The sequence below is a fragment of the Pelodiscus sinensis genome, chromosome 21, assembly GCF_049634645.1.
Source record: "Pelodiscus sinensis isolate JC-2024 chromosome 21, ASM4963464v1, whole genome shotgun sequence".
Taxonomy (NCBI): Eukaryota; Metazoa; Chordata; order Testudines; family Trionychidae; genus Pelodiscus; species Pelodiscus sinensis.
The window spans coordinates 68,787-80,895 of NC_134731.1; the positions used below are offsets into that span (position 1 = coordinate 68,787).

Sequence of the window (12,109 nt, forward strand, 5' to 3'; positions counted from 1 at the left end):
GCTCTCCTCACCCCAGAGCACTCATGGGGGGGGGGAGGCTCACTAACAGGATACCTGCCCAAGAAGGTACTAGACTCTCCCCCTGCCTGGCTGGAGCTCAGTCTTGGGGTTCTCTCCTGCCTGCTAGGGCCCATTCATAGCAACTGTCTGAGAGCACGTGACTGAACAGCCCCTGCCCCTGTTCAGAGCAGCCTGGCTCCCCAGTCCCATTCCTTCGGGCTTAACACAGGGGAGGCAACTGCTCATCCAGGAGAGGAAGTGGAATCCCTGGTGGAGCGGGGCCTGTTGCCTTCCCACCACTGCCTGCTGTGCCAGAGCTAGCACCCTCCCACCCTGCAGGAGCCTTAGGGCCGCTAATGGCACATGCTGGACTGACCTAGTTTGGCCTTAGAGGCAGTTGCTGCTCTTAAGTGTCCTAGATCCTCAGTTCCTTGTCTTCAGATCTGTCTGATCCCTCCTGAAGGTGGGAGCCTCCTGCAGAGGCAGTAGCCTGAGGGTTCTGTCTCCTGGGGACCTCAACTCTTGGGGCAGCGTGAGTTGCCAGGGCCAAGCAGGGGTGGGGTGGGGTGGAAGTTCCACTGGAGCCTAGGGGAGAAGGGAACTCTCCAGCTGTCAGGTGGTGCAGTGTGCATGCTGCAGAGATGGACTTATGCAACCTGTTGGGCCACCGCGCTGGGACTCATCTTTGTCACTCTGGCCAGCAAATAGCCACACAACTTTCAGGACTGGTAAGGGCTTGGCTGGGCTGTCCTGTGAGGGGAGAAGGCTCATTAGAGGAGCCTTCCCTGAGCACAGATCTCCAAGAAGGGCCTTGTTGAAAACTTGTTTCACTCGGACTGAGATTCCTTCCCACTCCCCCCTGCCCCTTCATCAACCCTTGGCAGGGGCTTCCTCCCTTGACAGCTTGCTGGAAAACCTGAGTTGAAATCTTAGGGTTGTGCTGGCTCCCTTGGGCCATGCTCTGCCCTGCTTGTAGCTGCATGGGGCTACTGATTGCTCCCATGGCAGAGAGGCTGTCAGGACAGCACTTGCCTGTGACCACACTTACCGCAGTGAGCCTAAAAGCAACTGTGGAAACAAACAAATGCTCTGTGGGGTTTTTAATGGCTTCCCCCCTTTGGTGCTGTCCCAGCTCTTGGCCTTCTGCGCAGTGGAGTGGCTGCTCAACCTGCCAGCAGCTGAGGTGATTAGTGTGTGAGGTGCAGGGAAACTCACTTCCCTATCCTGCCCCTACTGCAGTCAGCTGACTGGATCAGTCTTAGGAACAGGAACCTCTGAGTAGCTGGGGTCCCATCTACCACAGTGCCTAGACACCCTAAATTGGGCTGCTGCAAGCAGCTACCCCGTGCTGCTACTCATCCCACGGTCCTTGAAACCTAGCCCTGCTATTGGGTATGTCTGCTGTGCAGTGCAAAGTATAGACCCTCCCAGATGCCACCACAGGCCCTAGCACGGCAGCCAGAGAGACGCCTTTTCAGCTTAGAGTCTAGGAGCTGCTAGAGGTCAGGGGCTGCTGTTCTAGAAGAAGGAGAGCCCCCATGCTGCATGTGATGCCCTCCTGGCTGATTGCTAGCTCCTCACTAAGGCCTCCAGCGGCAGAAGCTGAACTGAGGAGGGGAAGAGCCCTTTCCCCACACTGCGCCATGCTGCCTGGCAGGGCCTACAGCTCTAAATGTCCCGTTAGCTAAGAAGCCATTCAGTGCTGCACAAAGGAACAATGAATGGAGCAGGCCTGGCAACCAGTTCCTGGTGTGGGGAAAGCATGCTGTGGGTGCAGCTGGCAAGCTGCCGCAGGGGTCACGCAGGGAGCTGCAGGGGTTGACTGCTTGGGGTCTAGCCCAAGAGCAGCAGGGGGAAGGGGGAGAAATCCATGCAAACGCAGGTGATGCCTGATAGCATGTGGGGGATGGTGCAGCTCCCCCCCCAGATCAACATGTTAATTGCTAAATGGGGTTCTCCCTCATGCCCCTCCCTGTTCCTCTGGGTAGCCCTCCCTGCAACCCCTCCCCTGCCGATGCATGTAAGTGCCAGGGCCCTTCACCTCTGAGGGACTCAGGCCTCCCCATGGGTGCTCTATGGTTGGGGGGTGGGGGGCGGAGAATGGAAGCCAGGCTCCCGGCTCCCTCTGCTTCTCCAGACTGGTTCATGTGCTTTGTCTGGGCACTGCAGTCCACCAGCGCGCTCCATTCACGCCCTGACTCCCAGTGCATGCGGGGGTAAGACTCTGCTCATCGGGCCATGGCACAGGCAGCAGGGCTGGGCTCCCACCTGCCCTGCCACTGCTCAGGAGCTTGGTTTGCCCCTGGCTCTTCCCCTGCCCCATTTGTTGAGGTTGCTGGATGGGCAAGGTCCGCATGTGCAGTACGACCCCACCCCTACTGCTCAGCACTGGGCAAGGGGGCTCAGTTCCCTGTGGGGGGGACCCAGCTATCCCCAGGGAGTGTGGGAATTCCCTTCTTCTGGGAAACAGCCCCATGGCGCCTTGGGAACTGCACATACCCCCCCCCCCCCCGCTACCCCTCCCCAGCAACTGCCCCATGGCGCCTTGGGAACTGCACATACCCCCCCCCCCCCCCGCTGCCCCTCCCTAGCAACTGCCCCATGGCGCCTTGGGAACTGCACATACCCCCCCGCTACCCCTCCCCAGCAACTGCCCCATGGCGCCTTGGGAACTGCACATACCCCCCCCCCCCCCCGCTGCCCCTCCCTGGCAACTGCCCCATGGCGCCCGCTTCTCCCCCTTGGAGCCAGCCACCCGCTGTTCCCCGCCCGGGTCGCGCCCTGCGGGGGAGGCTGGGAGGAGTCAGCGGCTCCGCCCGTCGGAGTCACGTAGCTCTGCGGCATCGGCTCCAGCCTCATTCCCCGGCGCTCCAGCCTCCCGCCCCGCAGAGCTGCAGCGCCAGCGCCGGAGAGCCCAGCTCAGCCTAGCCCAGCCCGGCGAGTCTCCCGGTGAGGACCCCGCTTCCCGCAGACTCGGGGGGGAGCCCGAGGGCCCGGCCCAGAACCTGGCCTGGGGGCGCCGGGCTGAAGGGCGCAGCAAGGTCACGGCCCCGGCTCCGGCTCGTGGGAAAGGCAGGCGGTGGGGCGGGCGCTGGAGGCTTGTTGAGGAGAAAGTGGGAAATTGGAGCAGAGAAGAGGTGCGGGGGAGGGATGCGGGGAGACTGGGGAAGTGATGGGGGGATGCGGGGAGACTGGGGAAGTGATGGGGTGGATGCGGGGAGACTGGGGAAGTGATGGGGGGATGCGGGGAGACTGGGGAAGTGATGGGGTGGATGCGGGGAGACTGGGGAAGGGATGGGGGAAGGGATGGGGGGATGCGGGGAGACTGGGGAAGGGATGGGGGGATGCGGGGAGACTGGGGAAGGGATGGGGGGAGTGAAGGGGGGGATGCGGGGAGACTGGGGAAGTGATGGGGGGATGCGGGGAGACTGGGGAAGTGATGGGGGGAATGCGGGGGGGATGCGGGGAGACTGGGGAAGTGATGGGGGGCTGGTGCGGGGGAGGGATGCGGGGAGACTGGGGAAGTGATGGGGGGCTGGTGCGGGGGAGGGATGCGGGGAGACTGGGGAAGTGATGGGGGGCTGGTGCGGGGGAGGGATGCGGGGAGACTGGGGAAGTGATGGGGCGCTGGTGCGGGGGAGGGATGCGGGGAGACTGGAGAAGTGATGGGGGGCTGATGCGGGGGAGGGATGCAGGGAGACTGGGGAAGTCATGGGGGGCCGGTGCAGGGGAGGGATGCGGGGAGACTGGGGAAGTGATGGGGGGATGCGGGGGAGGGATGCTAGGGGGTGGCTGTTTGCCCAGAGGTCATGTGCTGTCTCTAGCTGAGCACACCCAGATGATCATACAGCATCAGGGTCCATTATGACCCCCAAGTGCCTGAGTCATATTTTGGCATGTTCTGGCCCCTTGGCAAATCTTGGCCAGGACCTGCTAGGCAGGCTCAGGGGACAGGCTGGGCTGGGGACCCTGGCTCAGACCTTCCCTTGATGGGGTCTGTCTGTTTCCAGTCATGGGAGGGCGTTAGGGGTCGGCCCCACTTGGCTGCAGAATGGTGGTCTCAGCACCAGCTTTGGGTCAGGGCCATTCCCTTCCAAGAGCTGCCTGCTGCATCAGCCAGTTGGGCTGGGAGCAGTGCAGGATGGAGCCCAGCTGACAAGTCTGGCTGGGTCTTGGAGCTCTCATGCCCATCATGAAGCCCTCAGGTAGCCTTAGTGCTGTGCGGGAGCAGCTAGGCTTGTGGCATTTCCCTGCCTTACGTGGTGCATTGCAGGCTTGTTCTGACCAGCTACTCCCTGCTAGCCGGGTTCCTAGCTGCTCCCCTCAGGCTTCATGGGAGCCAACCAAGGCTGCTCTCTGCTGGAGCAGCATCACTGTGTTGTCTGGAATGGAAGGCGGGTGCATGCACTGGGCTTCTGGCTCTGCCTCAGTCTTGCTTTGTGTATCAAAGCGAATAACCGTCCTTGGCTGCTTCCCACTGTGAAAGGGGGCTGATGTGCTGCCCCTTCCCCTGCCTGGGGGCACAGGAGATGGTGCTAGCAGATAGCCCCTCTTGTCTAGCTAGGGGAGTTCCCACACCTGGGCTGATTGGGGTACCAACTGGAGGAGTCCCAAGATTCCTCCCCACTTCTTGTAGCAGAGGCTGGGCAGCTTGTGGCAGGATGTGCTGGGAGCACCATGCACTGTTTCTAGTCCTGTCTCGGTTTGCGCAGCAGAGCACTGAGATGGCTGGCAGGGGGAGGGGCAGGCTGGGCCTGGCACACGAGGCTGGGCTCGTGCCTGTGCGGTTGCAGCCTGCATGTTATGTAACGGCCCATGATGGGTGAGGACAGTTAAATGGATGAGTCTGGCTCTTTGTCTCAGGGACAGTTCAGAGAAGCCTCTGGCCAGAGGGTGGCTGACAGAGACAGGGTGGAAAGCGGCTGCACCCCCATGCTTGTCGCATGGACACAGCCCTGGACAGATAAGTTGGAACTTGCCGATCTCCCCCGCCCCAACCTCAGGATGCCAGACTGGGGTCTTGGCTGGTTTGGGGAGCTCTGATGGGCTTAATTCTTTTGTTGTGGGGGGGACAGGGTAGCTGAGGAGTCATTGCAGCTGTGGTCCTGTGGTTTCCTGCCTATTGCAGGGGTCACCGGGTTTAGCAAATGACCTTGAAGTTTACTGCAGTGTCTGGTTGGTAACCACCTGCAGTGGTCTGAGATGGAGGGGGCAGGTGCTTCCTCCGCCCCACCCAGCACACTAGTCACTCCTGCAGTAAACTGTGTGCCTGGACAGCCACCCAGGAGAGATTCCAGCACCACTCGGCTGATGAGCAGAGCACCACGGCTGGCAGCGTGTGTTTCTACCCGTGCACAGAACAAAATTTCTTTAGCTTATGGAAAAAGTGAGAGGGACATTGCACGCCTGCGCTGTACATGCTGCCTGCGGGGGAAGGTTGGGACTAGCACAACCACAACCACCATCATGGAGAGCCAGGGGCTGGAGCAGTGAGCTGCCACACCGCCTCCTGAGGGGCAAGCGGGAGTATTACCCTAGTGAAGCTACTGCAGCCAGTCATGGCACATACTGACCAGTAGGGAAGACAAGTGCTCATTAGTGCTGGGGTTAGGGTTAGGGTGGGAGAAGTAACCAGGACTCAGCTTTAGTGGCAGAAGTGAAGACATTCATCTGTCCCTGCTCCCTAATTGTCTCTCTTGCTTCCTCCCAGTTCAGGAGACTCCTGCTGTCCGGAGTGATGACGCACCAGTATCCCGCGCTCTCAGCTGAACAAAAGAAGGAACTGTCTGATATCGCACTACGAATCGTGGCCCCGGGCAAGGGGATCCTGGCAGCAGATGAGTCCGTAGGTTGGTCTGAGTCCTTCACTGTTGGGGAGAGTGGGGCTCCTGCTCTTTCCCTGTAATCCCCAGTGCTGTCTCGGGTCTGGCGGAGAATGTGGCACTAAGGGTCTCAAAACGGCACAGAACAGGCGAGTCACTGTTGGTGTCTTAGGCTCCAGCTCTGCTGGCTCAGTAGCTGGCTGGAATGAAAAGCAGTGTCAGGTAACATGGGATGCTGTCTTTAGAGGCCTCCCTCTGTGTAGCTCTTGATGCAGCCTCCGGCCCCAATGACATTCATGATCCTAGGTATCAGGGTGGCTGGTGCCTAGTAGCTCGGTGGCAAATCTTATGTTCCTCAGGGCTTCCTGGGCTCCTCTTTCCCCCAGGGAAACATGTGCCATGCATCATTCATGCTCCCCTCTGTCCTGCCAGGAAGCATGGCCAAGCGCCTGAACCAGATTGGGGTGGAGAACACGGAGGAGAACCGCCGGCTCTACCGCCAGATCCTGTTCAGTGCTGACAACCGGGTGAAGAAGTGCATTGGAGGTGTCATCTTTTTCCACGAGACGATGTACCAGAAGGGGGATGATGGCACCCCCTTTGTCAGGATGATCAAAGACAAGGGCATCGTGGTGGGCATCAAGGTGTGTGGCTAAGAGCTGCCAAGCGTGGCTCTGCTTGTGGTGCAGGGGCACTGGGACTCCCTGGTGCCAGTGTTGTGGTGCAGTGGTCACCAGCCAGTGGATCAGGCTCTTCTAGTAGATCTTGGAGCCTTTGACAGGTGATGCTGACAGCTTTGGCCAGGAGGCTGCCAAGTGCTGGCACTTCATCTGCCCCTCTAAGCACTGCTGTGTTGCTCCTGCCCTCTGCCTTGGAGCTGCCCAGCTGGAGCCTTCATTCCAAACCTCAGTCCCAGTCCTGAACCCTCTGCCCTCGCCCTAAGTCCCCCTGCACCCTGAACTCCCTCCTGCACAGTAACTCCCTGCCCCAGGGTCAGCTCAGAATCCCGCCCCCTCTTCAAATCCTTTAGCCCAAGATTAGAGTCCGCATCCCTCTGCCCCCAGCCTAATAAAAGTGAGTGAGAATGGAGTGAGAAGGGGCAGGAAGGAGGCGGGGCCAAAGTGTTTGGGTTGGAGGTAGATCCTGGATTGCATTTAAATTCACAAAGTGATCTTGTGCTTAAGAAGGTTGCAGACCCTGCTGTATTGCATCAGGCCTTGTGCATGGAGCTGCACTTGGGGGCGGCGGGAGTGGCTCAGCAGGGAGGCACCCCAGCTGCTCCACCTGACGGCACACCAGGCTCCGCTTTGCTCCTGTTGCTATGGCTGCCTGTTCATTGCCATGGCTCCACTCCACTCAGGCAGGGGCTGCTATTCCAGACACTGAGGCTCCTGACCTATTTCCATGCCCTGAGTTCCTGTGTTTCCAGCCAGTTCCTGGAAAGGGATGCCAGGGCCCTCTCTGTGGTCTCCACCCAGCCTCACCTGTGCCCTGCTGTTCTGTTTACAGGTGGACAAGGGTGTTGTGCCTCTGGCTGGGACAGATGGAGAAACCACAACTCAAGGTATGAGCCGGCTGCTCTGTGCGTGGGTGGACACTGGGGAGCCGAGATCTATAACCCTGAGCAAACCCCTCACGCCTCTCAGCAGTTCTCTGCATTGGTGGGTGAAGTTGGGGCCATTGCTGTGTGCCTGCAGCATGGGGATTCCTGCCCAGGCAGTAGCTGGCTCTGGGGGGCAGGTGGATGTTTGCAGCTGAGCCTGGCTGAGGGTAGCTGTGTGTTGGGGCAGGTCTGGACGGGCTGTCCGAGCGCTGTGCCCAGTACAAGAAGGACGGGGCCGACTTTGCCAAGTGGCGCTGCGTGCTGAAGATCAGTGAAAACACCCCCTCGGCCCTGGCCATCCTTGAGAACGCCAATGTCCTGGCACGCTACGCCAGCATCTGCCAGCAGGTGAGAGGGCAGCCTGGTGGTGTGCCAGGCTGAGATACTGGAGCTTGGCACCACTATGACTGCACTGGCGGTGGGCACTGTGTCTGCTATCCCAGGCAGCTTCCACCACACTGGCCCCATCCAGAATGCCGTTCCTGAGCCCAGTGGAGTTCCCCCACACCATGTTCTACTCGATGCAGCCCCGGGGCAAGGTCCTAGCCCAGGGCAGCCAGGAGGCCTCTGGCTGGCAGGGCCAGGTGCTCAGTCCCTACATCAGCAGCTCTCACCCATTGCAGGCGACCATACCCCTTTCAAGAGTCTGACTTGTCTTGTGATCCCCCAAGGGTCGCTTCACTTGAAAAAGTATTAAATCAGACACAACACCACAGACACGTCACAATATACCAGGGCTGACAGATTGCTGACTCTCGTGGTGGTACCATGGCCTCATTAAACAAATCCATTGGGATATAAATATTGTACTTGCGTTTCAGAGTATAGTTCATGGAGCAGTATGAACAAGTCATGGAAGCGTTAGTTTGTACTGTCTTCGCTAGGGGGCTGTGTCTACACTGCACCCCTTTTCCGGAAAAGGGATGCAGATGAGACAAGTCGGAATTGCAAATGAAGCGGGGGATTTAAATATCCCCGCTTCATTTGTATAAACATGGCTGCCGCTTTTTTCCAGCTCGGGGCTTTGCCAGAGAAAAGTGCCAGTCTAGACGGGATCTTTCGGAAAATAAAGCCTCTTCCGAAAGATCCCTTATTCCTCTTAAAATCAGGAATAAGGGACCTTTCGGAAAAGGGGTGCAGTGTAGACACAGCCGGGTTGTTTATGTAGCCTGTTGTAAAACTGGGCAATTCTCTAACTGAGTTGTACTCCTGGAGACCTCGGCGTGCCATCAGGGCTACATGCACCCTGCTTGAGAACCGCTGCCCTGGCACAGTGAAGTGCCCCCATTGCCAGGTGGGTGGTGACTTTGGATGGCACCTTTGACACAGACCCCAGGGCCTCAGTTTCATTGTGTGTTCCATGGCTCTGCTACCCCAGCTGCAGACCTCCTCTCTGAAAAGGGAATGTGTGCGCTGGGGCTGGGGACTGAAAGCTTGAGGGGGTGAACCTGCTCTCCCTGGTTGGGTGAGGAGGGCTGTCTGGCATGTATCCCCCACTCTGCCATGTGGGTTGCTACAGCTAACCTCTCCTTATTTTCCCAATTGCAGAATGGCATTGTGCCCATTGTGGAACCAGAGATCCTGCCTGATGGAGACCATGACCTGAAGCGCTGCCAGTATGTGACTGAGAAGGTGAGTCCTAACCCAGCAGGGCCATGGGGGCAGTGTGCACAAGGATACCAGGGGCTGATATTTCAGTAGAGCTGCCTAAAGAAATGTGCCCACCCCAGCTGCCACTGTGCCCCATTGTCCCCCAGGCAGATTGGCAGGCACTCGGAGGAGCCTGCAGTCTTAACCCCTGATGGGCAGAAGGCGCTCTGCTGGGGTGACACCTTTGCACCACAGGCCCTGCTGGGCACATGGACCCTCCCAGCAGCTTCCTGGGCTCTGAGAAGGGACCCTTTAGTCTCCTGGGGAGATCTCGGGGCTGGCTCTCTGGAGCAGAAAGCAGCCATGGGAGCTCAGCTCTCGTTGCCTTGCTTTCAGGTGCTGGCAGCTGTGTATAAGGCCCTGAGTGACCATCACATCTACCTGGAGGGCACGCTACTGAAACCCAACATGGTGACCCCAGGGCATGCCTGCCCGACCAAATACAGCGCTGAGGAGATTGCCATGGCTACGGTGACAGCGCTGCGCCGCACTGTGCCTCCTGCAGTCCCAGGTAGCCAGGGCATGAAGCAGCTGCTTTTCAGCTCCTACACCCCTGGATGCTGGAGCATAGCTGGGCTGATCAGTCGCTTGGTCCTGCAGCCCTGCCGCTGCTGGCAGAGCCACAATCAAGTTGTAACACCCTCAAGTGAAAAGGGGGGAGAAGGATCGACAGGGGGCTCCTGTTGCTATAGTAAATTGTCCTCTTTAGGTCGTGGCTCGATTGATGGAGGAACCTTTGTGCTCTGGGCATGCCACTGGCACAGCTGTGAGCAGCATCGCTGGATCAGTTTTGATTTGCAGTGTGGGCAGGGTCTGGCAGAGCTGAGCTTGTTCCCAGCTGAGCCAGGCAGAGCCCAGCCCCCACAGCCTGTGGGGTTGCTGTAATTTGCTCTTGCAGTGGGTGGTTGTGTGGAAGGCAGGAGTAGGGGGCTCTGGGTGTCCACACAGCTAACCTCTCCTTATTTTCAGGCATCACCTTTCTTTCTGGGGGGCAGAGTGAGGAGGAAGCTTCCGTTAACCTGAACGCCATCAACAACTGCCCCCTGGCCCGGCCCTGGGCTCTGACCTTCTCCTATGGACGTGCCCTGCAAGCGTCGGCGCTCAGCGCCTGGCGTGGCCAGCAGGAGAATGAGAGCGCTGCCACGGAGGAGTTTGTGAAGCGGGCCGAGGTACTGAGCTGCAGGTTGTGGTGTGCTGTGAAAAGTCCTTTCCCCTGTTCTCTGTCCTGCAAACTCCTGGACAGCAAGGGTCAGAAGGTGCCTTGCCTCGAGCTCCTGATCTCAGGAAGAGTGCACCTGAGGGCATCCTGGTGAAATCTGCTTAACCACTTTCAGTCCAGTGCTTGCTAGAATTGCCCATTCAAGCTGCTGTGCTAGTCCAGGGGTGGGCTGAGCCCAGTGCAGCATGGTAGGGAGTATGTTGCATGTCTGGAATGGCCATTGTGAATTTAAAACAAGTCTGGTGTAGGTAACAGTGAAACTGCAAATTGGAGGGGAGAGGGGAAGGCTGCTCTTCCCAAGTAAGCATGGCATATGGCACAACTGGATTCCCAGCCAGGCTCTGGTCCAACCTGGGGGTTGCAGCAGCCAGTGCCATGGCTGGGGGTGCTAACTGCTTTCTCCCTTTCTTAGGTGAACAGTCTGGCTGCTCTTGGCAAGTACGAGGGCAGTGGAGATGACTCGGGTGCTGCTGGGCGGTCCCTCTATGTTGCTAACCATGCCTACTGAGACTCGGGCGGGCTTTCTAGCCACACTGACCAACCAATCTCCCACTCCGCTACGTTCCGTATCAGCCACCAGTTACCCCCAGCTTTCTACTGTAGCTACCACCAGGAGCCAAGTAGCCACCTCCGGTGTGGGGGAGAGAAAGGGAAGAGCGAGCCCCACCTGGACGTACAGCCCCAGTCTTGTGTTTTCTTTTAACTGCTACTGATTTTTGTGCCTGTGAAAGAGGAGGGGGAGGTCCCTGATAGAGGTCTTCCGATAGGGACTGGCCAGACAGTGCAGGCTGTAGCCTGTCTCACTCTCCCTGTAGCTTTCCAGTTCTCCTTTCCCACGATTGTTGAGGTGGGAGGGAAGCTAGGCTGGCAGGGTGTGGGGAGGGGAGAACTCCTCAGTTTCCATGCCCAGCTCTCTGGCAGAAGGCCCTGTTCACAAGGGGTGTTTGTGGGCAGGAAGTGTACTGTCTTGGTGCTCCGGTGCCCGTTCTCCACCTGCCCTGTGTGGCCTCCGCGCTCTGGCTGTGTGGGACCCCACACTGCATTCGACTGCACTTTGGTGTGAAGCTGTAGCTTTGCCATTCTGAATGTGTGCTCTCCACCCCGTAGTACAGGGCTGCTGCTGCCATCGCTCTGTGGCTGGCAGAGTTGGGTGTGAGCAGCTGCTAGTAGGGGAGCCAGGTCCTGACATGTGTTGTGTTCCCCATATGCACCTGATGTACCAAATAGTGTAACAAATAAAGTCTAGAGACAGTGACAAGTGACTGCTGCTTTCCTGTGGAAGGTAGGAATGGGGACTCTCTCCAGGGAGGTGGTGGCCTACTTAACATGGGTATTCTGAGTTGGGTGAGGGAGACAAAGTAGCTGCTTCCAGCTACACCCTCTGGAGCAACACACCCACATGGATACTGCTTCCAAATCCAGCTCTTCCTCTCAGTAGTCCAGGTCTCTGCTGGCCATTATCACCTCCTCTCCTCTGTTTCAGCTGGACACTGGTGCTGAACTCAGCAGCTGCCAAGTTCCACCTCTGATGGCTATACTTCAGTGGCAGATGGAGCTACTGAGGGCTAAAGCTGAAATAAGCTACGCAGCTTGAGCTATATCTATTGCATAACTTAAGTTGAAATAGGTAGACAGCGCCAAAACCAAAATAAGCTGTCTGACAGAGGTAGAGCACTCTTCCTCCAACTTCCCTTGCTCCTCGTAAAATGCGGGTTACAGGAATCAGAGTAAGAAGTCCTCAAGCTCCTCATTGTTTTGACATTATGTTGAAATAACTGTTTGGAGTGTAGATGCAGACTTAATTGGGAATAACAC

General features: G+C 58.2%; 1 protein-coding gene across 2 annotated transcripts; it reads left to right on the forward strand.

Moving 5' to 3' along the window:
* Positions 1-2,786: 2,786 nt before the first annotated feature.
* Positions 2,787-11,552, forward strand: ALDOC (aldolase, fructose-bisphosphate C). Of its 2 annotated transcripts, none has more exons than XM_075904427.1 (9): positions 2,787-2,949; positions 5,711-5,849; positions 6,255-6,466; positions 7,332-7,386; positions 7,613-7,773; positions 8,974-9,057; positions 9,412-9,586; positions 10,045-10,244; positions 10,707-11,552. In XM_075904427.1, exons 2-9 carry the CDS (start codon positions 5,738-5,740, stop codon positions 10,800-10,802), a joined length of 1,095 nt encoding a protein of 364 aa, XP_075760542.1. In that variant the 5' UTR covers positions 2,787-2,949; positions 5,711-5,737; the 3' UTR covers positions 10,803-11,552. The 2 variants fall into 2 exon arrangements, with proteins under 2 accessions (XP_075760542.1, XP_075760543.1); XM_075904428.1 differs by having other exon boundaries at positions 2,793-2,949; positions 5,716-5,849.
* The last annotated feature ends 557 nt before the right edge of the window (positions 11,553-12,109 follow it).